The 23,514-nt window shown below is 41.5% G+C and overlaps 2 protein-coding genes across 3 annotated transcripts in view; one reads left to right on the plus strand and one right to left on the minus strand.

Moving 5' to 3' along the window:
* PDE8B (phosphodiesterase 8B) overlaps positions 1–9,427 on the plus strand; it is a 117,892-nt gene extending 108,465 nt beyond the window's left edge. For both annotated transcript variants that reach the window (XM_074994247.1, XM_074994248.1), the window contains exons 20-22: positions 5,670–5,837; positions 7,803–7,932; positions 8,970–9,427. In XM_074994247.1, coding sequence (XP_074850348.1) covers positions 5,670–5,837; positions 7,803–7,932; positions 8,970–9,088 — 417 coding nt within the window. In that variant the 3' untranslated portion in view covers positions 9,089–9,427. The remainder of the gene's footprint in view (positions 1–5,669; positions 5,838–7,802; positions 7,933–8,969) is intronic.
* A 296-nt stretch (positions 9,428–9,723) lies between these two features.
* Positions 9,724–23,514, minus strand: part of WDR41 (WD repeat domain 41) — a 49,236-nt gene continuing 35,445 nt past the window's right edge. Inside the window, exons 11-14 of the mRNA XM_074994249.1 lie at positions 21,777–21,865; positions 18,335–18,468; positions 13,150–13,312; positions 9,724–11,293 (exon numbers count right to left, since the gene is read on the minus strand). Coding sequence (XP_074850350.1) covers positions 13,160–13,312; positions 18,335–18,468; positions 21,777–21,865 — 376 coding nt within the window. The 3' untranslated portion in view covers positions 9,724–11,293; positions 13,150–13,159. The remainder of the gene's footprint in view (positions 11,294–13,149; positions 13,313–18,334; positions 18,469–21,776; positions 21,866–23,514) is intronic.

Below are 23,514 nucleotides of genomic sequence, written 5' to 3' on the forward strand. Positions count from 1 at the left end.
AACCCTTTGAAGGGAACGTATTAGTACATTTTGCTATGGAATCATAGGATTTTGGCACTGATTTAATCTCTCTCTCTCTCTGCCCAGCCATGCCCCCTGCCGCCAAAAATATGGCATTTTCCAAGTTCATTAAAGTTTGGCCCTCTTTTGTTCAGGGACACAGTTGGCCTTCCCCTGTCTCTTCTTGTTAAGTTCGAAGTTCTCTTGCTCTTGCAATAAAATTACCACCAGCATTTCCCACACACCAGTGGCTTTCTTCCCAGGAAGGCATGGTCAATTACACATAAATCTGGTTTGCTAGACAATAGACAAATACCCTTCAAAGCCTGAAAAGTTCTCAGCTGTTTAATAACATGCATAGGTCATAGATATAACTTCTTAATAGTGCCCCATCTGCAGTAAAGACACTGCCCTAATTGCAATAGGGTAGCTGACAAAACGGGAGGGAAAGGTTTGCCCCATAGTTCTGAATGCGCATCTTGAGGCAGCAGCTCCCTGTGATGGCTATTCGTTATTAAAGCTGGAATCATTTGAAGTCTTTCAGGGATGCATCATTTTAATATTTTCCCCAATTTTTAAAGCTTTAATGCTTTCCAACAATCAAGTGCCTCATGAATTTAGGTGCACAATTCCCATTGACTGTTGTTGTGATCCTAAATCCCTGAAGTGTTTTTGAGAGTCTCTCACATTCAGGCCATAAAGGGATTTATTTTAGTGCTTACCGATACACAACTAAATGTTTTTCATACTTCTTCCATCAGTATTTTTAAGTTATGAAAAGCATTTCCTTGCACTGATCTGACTCTCCTTTATTTTACCACTTTTTATATTTTACCATAGCTTCTGATATAAAGACTTAGAGTAATGAAACTGCAACTGAAGAGAGTTGTATTTTAGGCTTTTCTGCCCTAGCAGTAGTTGGCTGGTTGTAGGTATGGTTAATGATGCCTCATCCTAATTTTTGATCTTGGAACAACAGTGAGGAGGAAGGATCAATTTGGCGGGTCTTTGCTAGGCAATCCATGTGGAATAAAATGAACGGTTAAACATTGAGAGAACAGTAATGCTCCAGTTGGTACCAGTTGCTGCAAAATATTCCCTTATAAAGCACACAGACATTAATTTCAGCACAAGCAGTAAAAAGTATTTATGTTCAATTTTTGATTGAGTTGAATGTAGGGGGAGAAGTGCCAGAGAGGTAGCCGTGTTCGTCTGTATTCTATCGAAACAAAAAAGCAGTTATGTAGCACTTTAAAGACTAACAGTGTTGGTATTCTGGTGAACTCAGTTTTATTGCTTAGTAAGCAGCCAATCTGCAATAACTTGCCTGTGCCCAGAGGCCCTGGGCCAGAGCAAGTGTGAGCCCTTCCCCACCCCTTCTGCATGCAGTCTTCCTCAGCACTCCTGCTAGGGAGACTGAGTGGGGGTGCAGGGACTTTCCCCGCCCTGTGTCCCACACCCAGCACACCTGCCAGGGAATGGGTTTAGGGCACAGAGATTTCCCCTAATCCCTGGCAGGTGTGCTAGGCAAGGAAACTGGGCAAGCCCCCAGCCCTGCTCCCCAGCAAGAGTGCTGAGCAGAGCAGGATGGAACAGAGGGACACCCCAATTGGCTGGGGCCCCTGGGCATGAGTCGTCTTAGCCCACTGACTAACTTGCCTTTGCATGTGCCTTGTGAACCACACGAGACAGAAGATGGCTCCACTGCAGGTTTGCCACAAATGTTCCAACTCTGCCACCTACTCCACAACGCAGCTGGTAGGAGGTGAACTGCAGAATTACTTAGTAAGTAGAGGGCTCTTAAACATGAACTCTTCCTTTTTATTTCACTACTGGTGGTTTCCTGAGCTGTCTGAAACCTAATCAAGGCATAAAGGAGTAATTCCTGCTCTTGGCCTTATGTCCAGACCAAAGGCTACACAGAGAAATTACCATTTGTTTTAAAACTTATAAAAACTAACTGAATCTGGTGCCTTTGAAAAGGCCATGCGCAAGTCACTTTTTCTCTATGCCCAAGTTTCCCCAAGTATAAAGTGAGGATCAGACATTCCCACCTTTATAAAGCTCTTTGAGATCTACAGATGAGAAGTGCTGCATAAGATCAACATAGTGTTATTATTTTACCTCAAAATGTTGATTCAAATCCAGGTCCCTGATGACTGAAAGCTGTTTGCTAGCTTACAGCTATCAGGTGATACCTACGCAATGAGATTGGTAGTCCATTGTCCACATTAAAAATAGCCACACCCACATCTTGGATGAAGAGAGTAAGACTCAGTGACTTTCTTTTGCTGATTTAACAACTAATTCTGAAAAACCCTCCCAAACATGTAACATGGGTAATGTGATTATAAATACCTAGTAATACTGCTGTATACAAGAGGAACTTTCTCCTCCCTGCTTTTTGTACATGCTGTTTGCCATAATAGAGGCTCATACTATACCTGTACCTCTGTGATGGGTGATCAGCTTGCCACTAGGATAGCGCCACCTTCTGGTAGTTCTGGGGACTGGCTTGCAAGAGCAACACCCAGTACACATGCACTCCCTATGCCTTCTCTGCGTCGGCAGCATCTCTCTCTTTCACAAGCTGCTGCTGTCTCTTAATGACGTAGTGCTCCAGCCGGGTCATTCTCCAGGTTTTTTCCTTCCAGGGTACCGGTCTTCCTTCAGCAGTCCTAGGCAGCCTTTCCAGTCTCTGTCTTGTAGTGCCGCTCCCTCAATAACTGGCAGGGAAACTGGTGCCCGTTTTCTACGCTAGATTTCACCTTAGGACCCTCTAACCATAATTCCATTATAGATCTTACTGCTTTTCCCTAAACCCTGTGCTATCTTCTCCCATTGGGTTTGCCAACCCAAGTGCATCTCCCTTCTCCCAAGGAGTGACTGCAGACATTCCCAGTAGCCCCTTCTGGAATTTGCTCCTTGCTTTTATAAATCTAGCCCATCTCATTCCTCAGTCAGGGGATTGCTCAGCCACCTGATTCCACTCAGCTATGGTCTGTTTGGTCAACTGTCATCCTCCTTAGCCTACTGTGACATTCTCCAGGCAAGTGCAGAGTGAACATCCCATCACAACATAAAAATAAATGAAAACCCAGTAAGAACATCAAAAATGCCACCACAGCGAAACAGACTAAAAGAGTTGGTTAAAGAAAGACAAAAAGAGATCCTTTAAAAATTGGAAGTCAGATCTCACACAGGAAAACAGAAAGGAGCATAGACTCTGGCAAGTCAAGTGTAAAACTGTAATTAGGACAGCCAAAAATGATTTTGAAGTGTAACTGACAAAAGATACAAACAAAAGATTTTTAAAGTACATCAGAAGCAGGAAGCCTGCCAAACAATCCATGGGACCACTGGATAACCAAGGGGCTAAAAGAATATTCAAGGAAGATATAGCCATTGCAGAGACACTAAATGATGAAGTCCGTGCATCAGTTTTTGAGGCAAATAATGTGAAGGAGATTTCCACAACCGAGCCATTCTTTTTAATGACAAATCTGAGGAACTCCTCCCAGAGTGAGGTATCAGTAAAGGAGGTTTTGGAGCAAACTGATAATCTTAAACACTAGTAAGTCCATGACTTTTATTAAAAATATTTGTGGCAAAATGAGGGGCTCTAGCTCCCCCCATCCACTGTGGTTCAGAGCGCCAGAATTCCCTACTGTGTGTAGTAGCTGGGAGCAGAGGGCTTCCCCACTGCCGCAGGCTGACCCCAGATACCGTGACTGCCACAACCTCCCTAAGCCTTAACTAGGTATGTAATTTACCACTTAAATCAGTGTCTCTACCTAACAACTGACAGATAGCACACGTGTTGCTGATATATATATTTTTTTAAAAGTCACCAGATGCAGTCCTGGCAACTATAGGCCAGTAAACATAACTTCGCTACCAGGAAAATTTAGCTGAAAATACAATGAAGGATAGGATTATCATACACAGACAGTAACGTGGTATTTTGGAGAAAAATCAGTACATCTTTCATAAAGTGAAATCATACCCCACCCAGCTTTTAGAATTCTTTTGAGGAGGTTAACAAACATGGACAAGGATTGTTCAATGAATATAATGTATTTGGGCTTTAAAAAGCCTCACCAAAGGCTTTTGGGCAAATATAAGCTATCATGTGACAAGGAGAAAGGCAGAAATCAATGGTTAGTTTTCACAGAGGAGAGAGGTAAATAGCAGAGCTCCTGTAAGGATCTGTACTGCGGCTAGTACTGTTCAAGTTAATCAGAAATGATCTGGAAAAGGGAGTAAATGGTGATCTGGCGATGTCTACTGATGATATAAAAGTATTCGAGATAGTTTAGTCCAAAGCAGACTGGGAATATTTACAATGGAATCTCGCAAAATGGTGCGACTGGCCAAAGCAAATGGCAGATGACAGTCAGTGCTGGTAAATCAGAGGCTCTCAAACTGTTTTCAAAGTGAGCCATGTCCCACTTTAATGATGTCGCCAGAGCTGCCTTATATTTGCTGTGGCCCAGGGCCAAAGCCTGAGAGCTTCAGCCCTGGAGCTCACATTACAGGCCTCCTGCCTGGGGCTGAAGTCCTTGAGCTTCAGCTTTGGCTCCCTGGCCAGAGCTGTTGGGCTCAGGGTTTGGCTCCCACATCAGAGGCAATGAGGCTCAGGCTTCACTCCCCTCTTCCTGGTCGTGAAGTAATTTTTGTTGTCAAGGGGTTGTGGTGTAGTGAAGTTTGAAAAACTGTAATAAGTGCAATATAATGCAATATTAATCCCAAGTACACATGCAAAATGATGACGGGCCTAAATTAGCTGTTACCATTCAAAAAAGGGACCTTATAATCCCTGTGGCTAGTCCTCCGAACACAACTTCCGGGATAGGAGAAGAGCAAAAAAAAAATCATCATGTCACGTTAAATTCCTGGCACACCCGCACATTGAATACTGCATGAAATTCTGGTCACCCCATCTCAGAAGAGACCCTTACAACTATAAAATGTACAGAGAAGGGCAACAAAAATGATATGGAGTATGGAACAGCTTTCCTATGAAGAGAGATTTAAAAAAGACTGGGAGTGTTCAGCTTGGAAAAGAGACAACTAAGGGGGGGGATAAGACACAGGTCTATAAAATCCTTACTGGTTTGGAGATAATGACTAAGGAAGTCTTATTTACCCCTTCACATAACACACAAGCCAAGGGCCACCAAATAAAAATAACAGATAGCAGGTTTACAACAAACATAAGGAAATAATTCTTCATGCAACGCACAAACTGCAGAACTCCTTTGGTACGAAGATGTGAGGGTGACCAAAAACAGAATTAGGTAAGTTCCTGGAGTTCAAGTCCATAAATGGCTATTAGTCAGGGGGATCAGGGCCAAACCGCATTCACTGGCTTTCCTTGCACCTGTGAGAGCTAGAAGCTTGGGCTGGATGACAGGGGATGGAGCATGGGATAAATTACCTGTTAATTTAAATCACTTTGAAGTATCTTTGTGAGAAGACAGAACACTCAGCTAATTAGACCCATTGGTCTGACCCAGCATGGCCATTCTTCAGAAACGAGCATACCATGTATCTAGGAGAGCATGGGGTGCACATTAATTATATATGTTTCAGGGAGCAGTAAAACAATGTGTTTATACTTGTTAATGTTCATGTTGCCACCCTACTGATGACCTCCTTTGTTACAGAGCGAAGGCAGTGACTGTGAATGTACAACCAACATAAAAAATTTTCCAGAGAACCAGACGCTGATCAAACGCATGATGATTAAATGTGCAGATGTAGCAAACCCATGCCGCCCTTTAGAATTGTGTATTGAATGGGCTGGGAGGATTTCAGAGGAATATTTTGCACAGGTATAGTCTTTTGTTTGACTACATCTCATTAGCTGACATGAAAGCACACTTGTATCACCCACTCTATACTAGTCATCTTGGAGTCCATCAAATATTCCTATAGAGTCAAAACAGAAATTGTTTTAATCTACTTTTTCCTACTGCTAGGGTCTTGCTGTTTAAACTTCATTCTGCTCCCTGTCAGGCCAGCCTGAGTTGGGTTATTAGGTTTGCAATGTGGAACTATTTTGCACAGAACACTTCAGTTGTTCTACTTCATTCACCCTGTCAGTCTGTCCAAGAGATTATTACAATCACCATTCCACTTACCTCAGTCAGACCATATCTCCCAGATGAAGGTGGTAGAGAAGAATTGTGTGGCTGTGGAGATGCCTCAGTGATTCAGTAGAGGATATTTTTCCCCTCTGTCATACTTCAACTAATATCTCAAATGGGGTTATGAAGCGTTCTGCTATTGGAGGTCTTTGTGCAGATATGATGCAAGACCAACCACATGTGATCACTCAAGTTCCCATGGTAACATTCATCAGAATAGGGACCAGAGTTCTGATTTTCTTCCAAACTTTCAATACCATTATGCCTCCTCTAGACAGTTTCTGCAGCTTCCTGAAAATGAAATACTCTTCAGTTCTTCCTCCAAAGAACTGTGGACTATTTTAAAAACTGTTGGGGTCCATTCCACTAGTGGAAACTTTTAGCAGTGAATCGCTGAACTCCCATCCCAATTTGCATTGGTTTGAGCATAAAACATTTAAAACACCATGGTTAATCGGGGCTGTAGTAAATGATGTTTTGCATTCCCATGTGTGATTTCCCCAATAGTGTGCTCTAGGAAACAGAGCTGCATGGGAGACCGATTGTTGATGCATTTCAACTGTCAAAATCCAAATGGGAGATATGGCACAGTTATTAATGAAAACCAGAGTGACAGTACTCAGAATGTTTTATGAGTTCTGCTTTATTCCACGGAGTGAACCCTCTGGATACTAACTCTAGAGGAATTTTACTGCACTAATTAAATTGTAATGATATCTTTACTTCAGTGTACTTTTTACAATACTTTCATCAATTCAAGTCCATTTTTAATCTTGCCTCTGATGATTAGCATATCCTGATGGTCCAGCATCTGCAAAAACAGTCCCATTTGCAGAGGTAATCTGGCAAAATTTGATGGTCTGGCATACAGTAGTCCCCCCAGATATGCAAGTATTGTGGTCCACATCTGGTGGGGGTGGGAGGGATCAGGGTGTGCAGGGGTGGTGAGGAAGCAGGAGGAGCGTGGGGAAGGGGAGGTGAGCTGCAGCTGGGTACAGGCATGGTGAAGCTGCAGGAGTGGCGGGGGTGAAGAAGCTTCAGGAGCACAGGGTGGTGACATCCAATAGTCTGGAAAATTTGGTAATTGGGCACCTGTCCGATTCTGGATGTGCCAGATTAAAGGAATTTTACTGTACTTACTATCGTTATTAGGCAGAAGCTGGCTTTAGCTGTAGACACGTCTATCTTTTAATAGTTATAAAAATTGTAGTATTAACTATAATTACATGGAAGGAAAAGGGCAAAAGCTAGAAGATTTTACTGTTTGTATCTCTTTGTATACTGCGGGTCCAGCTTGGTAGTGGTTTTCTAGCTAGGATGCTGGACTAGGGGATGGTGTACAGGTCTACACAGACTGTCAGGTTCAGTAACTTTACTGTAAGTAGGGTCCCCCCCATCCCCCCCACAAAGATTACTATGATCCTCTAGGAGCTTTTAATCAACTTTAACCAATGACACAGTGTGTGTTTTTAACTGATAAGGCATTAGTTACCTTAAACTACTAGTGCAATTTTTGTGTTATGGTGATTGGCTTAAAAAAAACCAAACACCTTATTGTTTGGCCTACTTACAAATTCACCTAATCTTCAGCTTCCCTTCATGCTCGTATGTCACATCTTTAAAGGCTAATTTTAGCTTTGTTTTCTACAGACAGATGAAGAGAAAAGACAGGGTCTACCAGTTGTAATGCCAGTATTTGACCGAAATACCTGTAGCATCCCCAAGTCTCAAATCTCCTTTATCGATTATTTTATAACAGATATGTTTGATGCCTGGGATGGTAAGAAGTTCCACTTTTCTTCTTTCGCTGTTGAAGAGCAAATCCCTGTTACAAGCTTGATGATATTCTCTACCTTAAGCCTTGTTCCTTCTGTTTTCTATTTCAGTAACTTTGTCAATACAGCATGTGCAGGAGAATCTAAATATAAGTTGTATAAATTGAAGCTTATTCTGAAAAAACAAGTGCAGATCATTTCTGAGAATCAAGTACTTTTAAAAGGGAGGTTTAGGTTGGACGTTAGGAAAAAGTTCCTAACTGTCAGGGTGGTCAAACAGTGGAATAAATTGCCAAGAGAAGTTGTGGAATCTCCATCGCTGGAGATATTTAAGAACAGGTTAGATAGATGTCTTTCAGGGATGGTTTAGACAGTACTTGGTCCTGCCATTGGGGTAGGGGGCTGGACTCAATGGCCTCTCAAGGTCCCTTCCAGCCCTAGTGTTCTATGATTCTATTTTTCACCTTGTTTAATGATTTAAGATTGAAAATAATTTGTCTTCACCACCTTTCTCCTTTAGCAGAATAGTTCCTCTGAGCAAATGAAAATTAAGATAGCTTTTTCCTGTTCATGTACCCGAATTATTAAGTCAGCACAGTTGTAAAAACAGCACAGTCTTCCTCGACATGACTAAACAGTGGTGCAACAAGTAAAAGAAGGGCAAGTTTACCCTGAGGCTATGTCTAGATTGAAGAGAACTGTCTGCAAAAGATATGCAACTTGCACAAAGAATCTCCTGCCAACAGTTCTGTTGGGAGAGGCTTTCCAACATTTGGGCCATCTACGCGGGGCCAAATGTTGGGGAAAACCCTCTGTCGACACATCCTTTCTTCCTCGTGGAACGAGGATGACCGGGATGTCGGCAAAAGGCTGCTGGAGTGGCAGACTTCTGTTGGAAGACCTCTGGGCTGGGATTCTGACAAATGCCTGTAATCTAGACATAGCCTCAGTGTGATAGGCTAAGTAAGGCTGGTGCCATCCTTCTGACCACTTAATGCTGTACAAAGCTGTGATATGCTATTGTTTCTTCTATACATTGCAGCATTTGCACATCTACCTGTTTTGATGCAACACTTGGCTGAGAACTACAAACACTGGAAAACTTTAGATGAGTTAAAGTGCAAGAGCCTCAGGCTTCCAGAAGAGAACAACAACAACTGAAGCTCAGAGAAGACAACAGGACCTCTTGATCTACCAGTCACACTGTGAATCATGTACTATATTAGATACAAGAGTCATGGTGTCTGTCTCCTTTAATATGAACTTAAACTCTGCAACAAGGAGAAAATACTTTATTCCTCACTTTTAAAATGCTCTAACTTCCACAAAATGGTTTTTCATAAAGGTATGTAACTGGAGATGAATGAATGATCTTTGGAACTAGCCTTTTCATGGCAGAGCAGGTATTTCTAAAGCTAATTTGTAAGGTTTGTTTAGTGCGTTTGTCAACTCTTGTAACAATTTTATTTAATGACTAAATTACATTATGTACAAATGGTTCTCATATGTGAACTCTATTCACCTGTGAAATGCAAATAGGTTAATGAAACACAAAGTGAAAACCACCATAATTTGGCATAAATTTGTCCTCTACATTGCTTTCCTGTCATGAATATGCAGCACCTCATTAGCACAATGGCAGCTGCGCGTGTTTCGAAAGTACTGCTTTCAAAACGCACGCTGCCCGTGTAGACAGGGTCTTTCAAAAGGACCCCCAGACTTCGAAAGTCCCTTCTTCCCAAAACCAAATGGGAAGAAGGGGATTTCAAAGTCCAGGGGTCCTTTCAAAAGGCCCCTGTCTACATGGGTGTCATGTGTTTTTGAAAGTGGCACTTTCGAACCATTTGTGGCTTTTATGCTAATGAGACACTGCATATTCATGGAAGCACCTCATTAGTATCTGCTGAAGTGGCTCATTACCATGCCCCTTCCAAAAGGCTCGGGCTGGTGTAGCCACAGCCTTTGAGAACTGTATTTCTAAAGAGACACTCCAAAGCAGAACAAATAAGGCTTCACAAACAGGATAAATTGTAAAACCTACTGTTTTCAGAGAGGAAAACTAGATTGCCTACAAACTTTAATCATTCCTTATTAATCAAAGACTGAATATAGTTTTACCTCTGTCATAATGGACATAACCTGTTTCTCTCCTTTCCCATATAAATGTTTGATTGTTAAAATTAAATCAATTTAATTATATTTGTTATATAAAGGGGATTTATTGTGGTTCATATAACTTGGGGCAATTCACTCTTTTCTGTGCCATCATACAGAGGTTACCAGGAGACATTTTGTCATATTTTACATATTAGCCAATACAGTGTAGAATTAACAACCTTTTTAATAAAATGTGACAGTGTGTACAAACAACTAAGATTTTATTAAACTGATCTAAATTTTATGGACACAGGGCCATGTGTTGTGCTATATATAGTATAGAGCTGTGGCTTTAAGAGTTTTCAGGTTATAAATTATAACAGCATTAGAACTTATGCTTTTTCCCTCTAACAGAATATGCTGTTTTATTAGATGATGTAAAAAGTGTTTCAAAAATGTAAATAAGTTAAAAACTGCACATAGTATTTTCATTAGTTTTAAAATATGAAATTTATGGTAACGCTTCCAAAGCACAAATGCATATTTTTATACATCTCATTTTAATCACTACTTTGTGTAAACCCTGAGTTCAGATTTTAGACTTTGTTTAATACTAGCAAAACAGCTAACAGCAATTACTGATTTTAACACTGTGCACTCCAAGCTACAGTCAAGAGTTAAAAGCTGTGACTTTTATATAAAAGAGGTAGCACATTGATCATAAAGAAAATAAAGAACTCCGGATAAACTCTATACCTCTGTTTTGTGCTATATCAAGTAGCAAACCAGATGAAAACAGACACACTGCTGTGGAGGTAAAATGACAATGATTGTAGTTTACTGCAGGAAGCTTACATAATGTGCCAACATTTTTTCTATGTTTTGTATCAAGTTATGTAAACAAAGGGAAACATCATACAATTTCCATGCAGAGAAATGTATATAAGCTATATTTTTGTTAGGATTGTAATGGAACCTTACTTTTGTCATAATTGGGGCAGTTTGCTGTGTACTATAATGCTGCTTTGTGTATATTTGGAGAATGGTGTTTTGGTGAACTGTTCTATAATCATTCTACCCATGATAATAGCGAAAGTTCTAGCTCTAATTACTTTCTTCCAATGGATTTTTATTCAAATAAGTTGACCTCCAAGTTTTATACTTTTAAATGTTTGCTGTTTTCATTCTTCATTGTAAGAGCAAGTGTTCTGGTAATAGCTGTATCTTGAACCAATTATATGCTAAAAGACTTGGTTCTCATTGCAGCTTCTGTTGGAGAGAGGGAAAGAGATCTCCTGTGAAACTTCATAGTGTTACCACTAACTCAGTTTGTTAAATACAGTATAAGTTTCAGGTGACAGTTGTTCTGTGTAAAGATTTACTTCAACTTCCAATTGCCAAATTTTATACCAATTTCAAACTCTTACAGTACTGTAGAAATGTTAATTGTTGAAGAAATAAAGCTCAACTAGTTCTGTTTATCTGAAGCTTTAGTATGCAGTCCATATGAATGGTAAAACACTATCCTTTCCTCAACCAGTGAATAAACAAATTGAGGTTAGACAAGTTAACTAGTAGTGGAATGACAATCCTGTGCAGTAAAGGACTGACGCTCTGTCTACACTACCACTTCTGTCAGCAAAACTTGGCACTCATGCTTGTTGGCATTTTGATTTCTTCTGTCAGACCCACCTCCTGCCAGTTTTACCCTAAGAAGGAATAATCTAGCCCCCTTATGTTTTCATTACACTTACAGACTCAACTTACCTAAATCCAGAATTAGACATTTAAATCTCTTCTGGGGTTCAATTTTGCACACCTAGCAGGGATGTGCAAAATCAAACTATCAGGTGTCGGCTGTCGACTCCTGTACTCCTCAATCTTGTGAGGAGTAAGAAAGGTTGACAGGAGAGTTCCTCCTGCCATCCTCCTTCAGTGAGGATTGCCAGGTAAGTCTATTGTAGATAAGTCGCTCCCAGCTACCCAATTGCCATAGCTGGAATTGCTACAGTCAACTTTAAGGCTGGGCATAGACCTGGCCTCTCTTCTTTAAAACTAGCCACCCTGATTCAAAGGAAGAGCTGGTATAGGAAAAACTATGGCACTGCTACTTCTGCAAGTAGCATGACCACTATGCCCTAAAAACTATTTTTTAAAACTATGGGGTTCTACTCAAGGCTACTCATGATATAAATGGATTTAAACCATTAAAATAAAAATTTCCCCTGGATTTCTCTCTACGGCTGAACAAGCCATTTGCAATCTCAATTGAATTTGGAGGTTCTTACACTCTAGCATAGTGATTGCCAGTGATTTTAGTCAATAAAGGAACTGAGATGAGGAAAAGATTAAAACACTGCTCTAATCTGTAACTATATTAACATGCTAACATTACATAAACTCTCTTGGGAGCATTAATCCTCAAGATCACAACTACTGGGAGCTACCAGCAGCCTTATACTTCTCAGAGTTGGCAAAACAGAAGAGTCAGTGGCCATTTTTTCTCATCCCCTATTTTTTGTGCCCATTATAAACATTTTAAATACTAAAAAAAAAAAAAAAAAAAAATCATCATCCTATTTTATGGCGTTAATGTTTATAATTTTCCACCGCCATTTAAAGTCTGACCAAAGTCAGAAAAGCCATTGACGTCTGCCTTAAGCTACAAGATTATATAAACGAAACCTCTAAATAATGCTTCCTCAGCCTTCATGTGATGGTGGCTGTGTTTTTTTTTAAAAAAATGGCGAAAATCCCAACAACCAACTACTTCAGTTGTGAATCAACTAAGAATTTTAGCCCCTCTAGTGCAGCTTTCTATCTAGGTCCTTAGCACCTGGTTTTTTTTAAAGAAACAATCAGTAATTAACACAATTACTTCCAATGGTTTAAAAAACAAATATAGCACTCCTGCTTAAGCAGCTAGCCACTGCTTCAAGCACACAAGTCTCTTTGACTGTATAGCATAAGAGCAACTAGCAATTCAAAGTGAGGAAGAATACATTACCTTTATTGCATGACAGTAAAAAGATGGCACACAAACAGTTTTTAATATTTAAACTTCTCAAATGGCTCAATTTCCTTTACACACATACTTAAGATATACAAAGCTCATAAATATTTACCTCAACCAAGTTAGCACGTAAGCTGCAAATCATCATGTTGCTCTAATTTCTGAAATAATGTTAAACTGCGCAGTCTTGATTCTCTTTCTCCATCTTTCCACAAAATAATAAGGTGGTCAGCAGAGCATGTCACCAGTCCAAGTTCACTAAAGTACAGGAACATCTGCAGCAAAAAACATTCACATGATCATGCTGCACCTGTAGCTTTAGGCGCATGGCTTATTTTCAGCACATATCTCCATTTAACTACAGAATGTTTTCCATGGATGTGAGATTTCATACCAAATTTGCTACTAAAATGTGAGGCAGAGAACAGAAAAAACAAGCCATGTCACAATCACCTCTGGTTCCCATAAAGCATTTTAACAAAAGTCATCTTCATTTCACAAATGAGGAAACTGAGATCCAGAAATGAAGTGACTTGCCCAGGAATACCCAGCAGGCAGAAACAGAAAAAGAGTGTAAGTTTCTGGATTTTTAGGCTCTACCCACTGGACAACACTGTCATTACATGTCAGTACCTGTGTCAATGGGCTGGAGGGCCCTAAGCACTGTTAGAGGCTGTACAGAGAGAAGATGGCAACTTCTTCAGGCAGCAAAGTGTGTCTAGCCAAAACAAACAGACTGACACAGGAAAGTCGCTCTAGCCACAACTGCTTAGGAGCAGAAGAAAAGGAGTTTACAAAACAACTGGAGCTGGCAAATGGTGTTACTGGCAATTACACAGTGTGAAAAAAGGGAAGCCCCTCAAGACTTCTCTTTGTGGACTATCAACAATCTGCCACCAGTCAAGAAACAAACAGTAAAAAGAACCAGGAATGGCAAAGCAGAAGATGTCAAGCTGTCAAAATTCAAAACCAATTCAGTGCAGCAGTTCAAGGAACATGTCAGGAGACACAACTATCCAGAGTTGCAGTATCCTGGACTGATTATCCTCAAGTGATTTGGAAGCTTCTGTTCTGTGGAAGCATTCAACCAAAGGATTCTGTCCCAGCCTGCTGGAACAGGCACAGCAAACAGTTACCAGAAATGGGGGCTCTCTCAGGTAAAAATACATCAAACCCACAACACCACGTTCCACTGGGAACTTTCATCATACAGATTAGTTTTACATTGTAAACAACTCCAGTCTGCTTGGAGTCTTTTAAAAAAAACCTGCAATATTGCTCATGCAGAATGCCGCAGTAAACAGAGCCAGCAATCTCAATATTGCACAGATATTTTAAAATCCACTGAAGAACAAACAGTTCCTTGGGGTATGTCAGTCATTGATTCTGCATGAAGTACTGGTGGCTTGCTGTGAGTTGGATGTGGCTAGAGTTTTAGGCCAATATGAATTTTTGCAGTCTCGAAAGGTACCTGATAAGAACTTTCACTGTATACATGAGAACATTTTAAGCTACATCTACACTACAGTGATTTGTCAATTGGCAGTTACTGTCTGAAGACATCTTCCAGCAAAACTTCTCTCAATGGATCACACCCATGCACAAAAGCAGATTAGAAGAGCAATCTGCTCCGTTGACGCAGAGCGGTCAGACTGCCCAGCCATTTGAGACAGAATGACAATGGAAAGTTCAGGAAACAGGGCTGCCTGGTGAACCAGAAGCTCTGTCTGTCGACAGAGGCCACCCAGAGTGTCTACGTGGCTTTTTTATTGACAGGCGTTATTCCTCATCGTGGAGAGGCAGAAAGCTGTCAGCGAAAGTGCTGAGTTTTGTTGACAAAATGCATTTTGTGTGTAGACACTCTGAGTTTTGTCGACAAAACTCTGCTTTGTTGACAAGACTCTCTAGTATAGATGTAGCCCTAACGTTACTTTCAGGCAATAGCCAAAAGATTTCTGTAAATGGGTTTTGGTCAATGAATGAAAAAAAAAAAAATTTTGTAAGCCTTACAGGACAGAAGGCTTCTTAACAGGTTGTATTTATTACAGCCTCCTGGGTTGGAGTTGAAGCCAGAGCATGGAACCTGCATATGCCCCTATGCCAGTTTGAGATCTTCTGAGGACTCAGTAAAGGTCTCATAAAAAACCTGATCATAGTGGGTCAGCTCAAAGGTCCATCTAGCTCAGTCTCCTGCCTTCCAACAGCGGCCAGTGCCCCAGCGGGAGTGAACAAGAACAAGTAATCAAGTGATCCCTCTCCTGTCATCCGTTTTCAGCTTTTCCCTACACATACTGGCTAATAAACTCTGCCATGAAGCCTCTAGGGGTTCCATGCCAGTCCCAAGCCTAGATAGAGGAGGAGGGTTGGCCAGATGAGTGCTAATGCACTGCTTGGTTTAGAACGAGTAGAGGTACGAGACAAGGAGAGATGATATCGCTGAGTATCTTCATCACTCTTCTAGAGAGTGATGGACAAGATCAAGGAAAAGGTAGAAGAGAGCTGTGCAAAGGATGAGAATTAACAACTTGAGGTTCACGGATCATATAGTTATCATTGAGGAAGATGAGCAGGAGATGGTGAAAATGGTACAGGTGCTACACAAGGGAGGCAAGTGGTACGGACTGATTTTGAACATTGATAAAACAGTATTTGAAGAAAAGGAAATAGGAAGGAAGATCAGCGTAGATGGGATTGGACTAGAAAAAGTAGAGAAGTTCACGTATCTGGGGAGCAATTTAGCATGATCTAGACTGTAAGAAGGAAATAGTGATTACAGAATAGAGAAAGCAAGAGCAAGCTTAAAAGCGATGGATAAGATCTGGAAAAACAAAGCAATTAGCTTAGCAACAAAGCTGAGCATCTTGAAAATGTGTGCATTCAGCAGCATGTTGTACAGATGTGAGATATGAGAGATAAAGGATTCAAAGAGAAGGAATATTGGCATTCAAGAGGAGTTGTTATAGAAAGATCCTGAGAATAGGGTGGATGCAGAAGGTCACCAACAAACAATTATATAAGAAGATACAGCCAAAAGAGAACCTAATGCAGAAGGTTACACAGCGCAAGCTAAAGCTATTCAGGCATATTCGCAGCATGAATGACGAATGAAAAATCAAGACCCTGGTCTTTGGCACACTGAACAGTTCAAGTAGGAGAAGCAGACCTCACAGAGATGGGTAGATTGGTGCAGAGCTAGTTTACAGAAACTAAGCCATTCCACACTGGAGAGGGAAAGATGGAAGGAAATAGTGAGGGAGGCATCAGACACCAACAGGCACTGAGCCCATGGTTGATGATGATGACTGGCTAATAGCCATTGATGGACTTAACCTAGGTCTTTTCTGAACCCTGTTAAAGTCCTGGCCATCACAACATCCTCTGGCAAGGAGTTCCACAGGCCTAGAATGTGCTGCATAAAGAAAATCTTCCTTTTGTTTGTTTTAAACCTGCTACCCATTAATTTCATTTGTTGACCCTTAGTTCTTATGTTATGGGAACAAGTAAAGAACTTTTCCTTATTCACTTTTTCCACACCCATCATGATTTTACAGATCTCTATCATATTCTGCCCCCCAACCCCCTCACTTAATCGCCTCTTTTTTAAGCTGAAAAGTTTCAGTCTCTAATATCTCTTCATATAATAAGACATAAGACATAAGACATAATAAGACAAAAGATATCATACTTCCCCTATATAAAACTATGGTACGCCCACATCTCGAGTACTGCGTGCAGATGTGGTCTCCTCACCTCAAAAAAGATATATTGGCATTAGAAAAGGTTCAGAAAAGGGCGACTAAGATGATTAGGGGCTTGGAAAGGGTCCCATATGGGGAGAGGCTAGAGAGACTGGGACTTTTCAGTTTGGAAAAGAGGCGATTGAGGGGCGATATGATAGAGGTATATAAAATCATGAATGGTGTGGAGAAAGTGAATATAGAAAAATTATTTACCTTTTCCCATAATACAAGAACTAGGGGACACCAAATGAAATTGATGGGTAGTAGGTTCAAAACTAATAAAAGGAAATTTTTCTTCACACAGCGCACAGTCAACCTGTGGAACTCCTTGCCCGAGGAGGCTGTGAAGGCCAGGACTCTATTAGGGTTTAAAAAAGAGCTTGATAAATTTTTGCAGGTTAGGTCCATAAATGGCTATTAGCCAGGGATAAAGTATGGTGCCCTAGCCTTCATAGCAAGGGCAGGAGATGGATGGCAGGAGATAAATCACTTGTCTTCTGTTCTCCTTCTCTGGGGCACCTGGCATTGGCCACCGTCGGCAGATGGGATGCTGGGCTTGATGGACCTTTGGTCTGACCCAGGTATGGCCATTCTTATGTTCTTATGTTCTTATATGGCACACGTTCCAAACCCCTAGTCATTTTTGTTGTCCTTTTCTGAAACTTTTTTGATGCCAAGATACCTTTTATTGCGATGAGGCAACCACATCTATATCCAGTATTCTAGATGTGGGCATACCATGGATTTATATAGAGGCAATAAAATATTTTGTCTTATTCTCTACCCCTTTTTTAATGATTCTTAACATGGTTTGCTTTTTTGACTCCTACTGCACACTGAGTGGATGTCTTCAGAGAACCATCCACAAATCACTCCAAGATCTCTCTCAAGCGCTGATAGATAAATTAGCCCTAATCATATTGTATGTATAGCTGGGATTTCTTTTTTCCAATGTGCATTTCTTTACATTTATCAAAATTAAATTTCATTTGCCATTCTGTTGCCCAATCACTTAGTTTTGTGAGATTTTTTTAAAAAACTCTTCAGTCTGCTTTGTTCTTAACTATCTTGAGCAGTATAGAATCATCTGCAAATGTCCCCTCGCTGGATACCCCTTTTTCCAGGTCATTTATAAATAGGTTGAATAGGATTGGTCCCAGTACAGACTCTTGGGAACACCACTAGTTACCAATCTCCACTCTAAAAAATTACCATTTATTCCATTATTTCTATTTCTATACCTCTCCTCATTGATCTGTAATTGTTCTAAATCTTATACAGATTTATACCAGCAGATTTGAATTACTTTGCATAATAAATTATAACTAGACATTTTGCCCAGACATCTGTGGGCTAGACTTGGTTTCTCTTTTTTTGAGAAACTTGCCATGAACCAATCAAAGCTAAAGCTGTGGCCTCATGTGGCTCTGCAGCATGACATATTCCCAATCTCCTGCACCATCTAGTCATAAATTACAGATATTTAAGAAGAAATGTTTCCATAATTACAGCATTAATAGGTTATACAGTTAGTTTCTCTTGCTAAATTCTACATACCTGCACGGCTGATGAATGTCCAATCAAATCACCAATAAGCTCCAAGGAATATGTTGTAGTGCTTTCTTGCATCTTTTTAGCAGTTTGGCTTGCTTGCTTGTTAGCCCTTCCAAATCCCCACATGTTGAGAAACCCTGGGACATATACAGAGGAGAAATTCCTTCTTTCCACTTCGGCAAAAACTTGGATTAATATTTGACTAATCATATACTTATAATATGGGATATTGTCACATAAAATTGTGATGTGATTGTAATTTGAATAATAAAGATGATAAATGAATTATAGAACATTTCTGCATTAAAACGACACAGAAACTTCAGCTGTTCGGCCTGTCATAGTAGACAAATTAAATTACCAGCTTAGACTGCAAATGAGATGAGACAGTGGTGGTTTAGCACAGAGAAGAGCTGCTCAGCTGAACTCATCAGACACAGATGTAGGTTTACTTCTTCTCTGAGCTGCTGAAATGGATTGCTTGTTCTTAAATGGAACTAAGAGGGAAGAATAAGGCACTGATCTCTCCCTCCTCAGTTGATTTGTGCAACCACACTCACAGTTGTCAACAGCTAACAAGGTAGCTCAAGTTTATGGTCCTGCACTTTTCACCTATACATTCTCCTTCCTCTGGGAAATTACCAGCGGAGGGACTTACGGACGACAAAAAAAAAAAAAAAAAAAAAAAAAAAAGCTCTTGCTATTTGCTTCCCCCGGGCTGCTCTCATCAGCTGTTCCTCCTGGATATGCAGAAGTAGATTCAAATTCAACTTCAGCATCTTCTTCTCAATATCCAGGAGCAACAGCTGATGAGAGCAGCCCGAGAGTAACAGTTAGCAAGACCTTTGTTTGGTCCTTAAGTCCCCCCGGTGGTAATTTCCCAGAGGAAGGAGAATGTATAGGTGGAAAGTGCAGGACCAGAAACTTGAGCTAACTTGTTAGCTGTTGACAACTGTGAATATTTTTCCACAGCTCACCTGAGGAGAGAGAGAACAGTGCCTCATTCCTCCCTTCTAGTTCCATTTAAGGAACCTAAACTTCAGCAATGAGAGGCAGGTAACTCTGTAAGTCACAACAGGGATATTATTTCTAGCCCTGGTACTATTACTCTTTCCCCACACATATGATATGCAGTCTCTCTGCGCTCGCTCTCTCCAGGTTGATTCTCTGCTGCTCTATACTCATTTAGGTCCCAGTCACCAAAAGACAGTGAGTATACTGTAGGAGAGCTAGAAAGACTGAGTGTATAGATTGAAGGCAGGGCCAGACATAGGGGAAGGCAACCCAAGTGACCATGTGGGGTGCAGGGCTCAGGGTGCTGTTTTTCTTGTTAGTGACAAAAGGGAAAATAAAATGTCTGAAGTCAAATGTTTTAGGTGTTCTGCATGTGGTTCATTTTTCACTAGCCGCCTAAAATATTCTGGACCTTTATTGAATCTTGTGGAACCTTCAAGACTTTGACAGCTACATTTTCTCTGAACCTCACAAAATGTTGTCAGCTTTTCCTTTATGGGAATATAAGGGACAGGGTGTCTTCAGTCAATGAGGCTATGACTAGATTCTTGTGGAAACCTTGAAAGAGCCCTTTATTTCGAACCTTGGTGCTGTTCGGACAGCACTGGGTTCAAAATAAGATGGCCTAAATTAGTTCAAGCTATGTGCATTGGGCAAAATTGCATAAATTATTTCAAGGTATGGCTACAGTCTAGACGTTGTCTAAGTGAAATACCAAGTGTGATATTGTGAAGTTTGTTTTGTGTTATGACTGGGAGACATGGGGGTGGCTGAGATGCCAGTCCTGAGCGAATGACACAACCTGCACTTTGTCACTAAACCATCTATCAGTCCAACAAACACACTCAACAAGAAGGGTGACAAATTCGAATCTGGCACAGTAAGCTCTCAGAGTACGTGAGGGTTCCGTTCCATACACCCTCATGTAAACCTGGATTTTGCGTAAGTGGGGTCCAGCTTTTTCCCTGGCAGAACACATGTGCTGCAGCTGGTCAAGTGGTAGAAAGGTAAGTCCTGGGCTGGGGCTTTCAGTTGGAAAGGGTTAAGCCTGGCGGTGGGTTGGGGCTGTGGGGCGGGTTCGGGCTGCAGGGGGGTGATGGGTGGAGTTGAGACAGAGCTGTGCGCAGGTGGTGACCTGGGGGGCAGGGAGTTGAGCCGGAGCCGTGAGTGGGTAATGAGCTGGCGGGGGGTTGCACCAGAGCCATGTCAGATGAGTGGGCAGCTTGTGAGCTGGCAGGGTGGTCACACTGGAGCCACAGGGGATGGGCGGGGAGCGGGCAGTTTATGAGTCAGGGGTTTGCACCAGAGCCGTGCAGGGACGGGGGGAGGGAGGCAGGCAGCTAGCTTGTGAGCCTGCAGGGGGGCTGCACTGGAGCTGTGCGGGGCGGTGGCTTGAAACAGAGCTGCTTACGGAAGGTTTAAACTGGGCCAGGGGGTGGCGGGTGAGCTGGAGCCGTGTAAGTGGTGGTAAGCCAGAGCCAGGCGTGAGCATGCAGGGTGAGGGGGAGCTGCGGGTAGGGGGTGAGTGGAGCTGGGTGGGGAGCCGCTCTGGGGCTATGCACAGCTGAGGGGGATTCAGCCAGGGCAGGGGGAGCAAGTTAAGCAGAACTGGAAATCGTGGTACAGGGTTGACAATAGGAATCAGGGTCAGACGCATAAGAGCGGGGTCCCGTACTCTGAGACCTTACCGCACGAGAGAGATGATTGGAGAAGTGGAATAAGAATAGAGCCACACAACAGCAGCTCTGTCTAGTCACCTACCATGACGTAGCCCCATGTAGCATCTGCACCTGCTCCTGATTATAATTATGTACCTCCTGTCTGAGAACATAAATAACCTTACCTCATGGAATACATCATATATCACAACTAGGCAATACAGCTCAGATTTTGAATACAGAGTATAGAATATTCATAGCAAAATGTTTATAATCAATAGAGTAGAAAAAAACCAAAATAAGGCAGAATGATGCTCTGAGGAAGCTGTGATCTACCGGTGCATTTTTTTAAGAACAGAGAAACATGCTTAAGTGTACTTAGTTCCAGCACAGATCCTAAGGGAGAACAAAAAGTAGAAGGGGCGCACTGTGTGGTGGATCTCTATAAATGGAAAGAACCCCTGTGACTTCAGCAAGCCTCCTCGCTATATGGGGGGGTCTACCTGGCCAGAGCTCAGTGCAGGAACTGTGTAGGTGAGGGGAGATGCCTGAAGGTCTTGATGGGTTTTCCTTATAAATTCCAAGGGGGAGCAAATAATGGAAGAACAGCATTTTCCTTGAAAGCTGCTTCAGCTGCAAGCATGACCTGGTTTCATTTTGTGTGGTGTTCTTAGGCGCTTCTAGTCTCACATGGTCAACTTTGGGGTCCATGTATGGATGAGTGTTTAACACCTTTTTCATATACCCAATTCTCTTTGGAACTACTGACAAACCTGTTGGAACAGGCTCAGCTGGAAGGTGCTGCTTTTCTCGTAGCTCCCAAATGCGAACACTGCCATCTTCTGAACATGATATCAACTGCCTGTCCAACCAAATGAGGAAAGATATTGAAACAGAAGCAGCATGGACACATAACACAGATCTGCTTACAAAATTTCACTACAGGAACAAGAAGTCCCCCAAGATTCTAAGTAACTGTATTACCAGTAATTCTTCAAAATTATTACAATAAGCCCTACATTTAACAAATGGGGGGAGGGGTGTCTGTGATTCCCAAAAGTCCGTTAAATGCGAGGGTTTACTGCCCTCTGGATCTCCCAGCCCCAGTTCCCCCACAACCAAAAAATAAAATAAAATAAAACAAACCTCCCACTCCACAAAGCCACCACTGGAGGATTGCCCTAGCTCACACCCCATGGTGTGGCTGCAGCTGCCTTGTTGTGTGTGGCTGGAGGCACCTGGCTTGAGGCAGCCGCTGAAGCTGACGCACACTCCTCCCACCACTGTGCATTGTAGCAGCGGTAAGTCTCCCTCTTTTTGGCAGCAGGAGGGAGGATTTAGGATTTTACAGACCCAAGCGGGCTTCAGGAACAACAGGGGAGAACGTCTGTTGTCCCCAAAGTCCGCTAAATCGTGGTCCATAAAATCGAGGGTTTCCTGTATTGAATATGATGCTGAAAGATTTTTTGCAATAGGATAAATGATAATAAACTCAGGAAAGTTAGTATAAAACTATGCACATTTACAGTCACATCCATTGCATTTTAAAAACAAATGCAAGTCTTGATCTGCAAAGACTAATGGGTGCGTGTAGTCTTAACTTTAAGCACTGAATAGACACATTCCACTGGAGTAATTGTATACTTAAAGTTAAGGTAAGTGTTCACAGGCTCAAGGCCTTATATTGCCTTATCAGAGACATCTCCATAAAACAACTCTGGAGAATGGCAACATAGTTATTGGATGGAAATATCTAAGGCAACCAGCGTTCTTGTCTTAGCTCTATTTTGATAGATTTGTAATACATCTGAATATTAAGCTCCTGGTAGAAACCTGACACTATATGATACAGACTGGGAGTGATTATTTTTGTTCAATATTTATTCATTAATTAGGCAGATTTTGAGTGACCCAAATGTTTAACTAAGTTTAGCATGTGGTTTTGTTTTATTTTATTAAAAAACAAATGTGAAAAGACAATATTTTCATAATGCATAATTATTTTGCTACATTTTGATTTAAAAATAAAAGTATTGAGTTTAGAAGATGTGTACTGAGCATGCTCCACTATATTATTTCAGATCAAATTATAATAGTATATTTTCAAAACAGAAAACAAAGCTCTCTATCTCTCAAGGGCCATGTCTACACTAGCCAAAAACTTCGAAATGGCCATGCAAATATTTCTGTGAGCAGATGGGAATAAGGGGACTTCGAAGTAGCCGGGGTCCTTTCGAAAAGGAGCCCCATCTGGACGAGCCGCGCGGCGGCAAGCCGCATCAATTTCGAAGTGCCACGGCTGCCCGCATGCTAATGAGGCGCCAAATATGTATTTCAGCGCTTCATTAGTAAACTTCGAAATGGCCATTTGCATGGCCATTTCAAAGTTTTTGGCTAGTGTAGCCATAGCCAAGGACAGACAAAGCACCCTATGCTGCCTTGAGAAGTTACATGTAGCCATGCAGATTACCCCTAGCCACCTTTCTGAGCCTTGCATTTCTTTACTGCATT

Source organism: Carettochelys insculpta, chromosome 5, assembly GCF_033958435.1.
Source record: "Carettochelys insculpta isolate YL-2023 chromosome 5, ASM3395843v1, whole genome shotgun sequence".
Taxonomy (NCBI): domain Eukaryota; kingdom Metazoa; phylum Chordata; order Testudines; family Carettochelyidae; genus Carettochelys; species Carettochelys insculpta.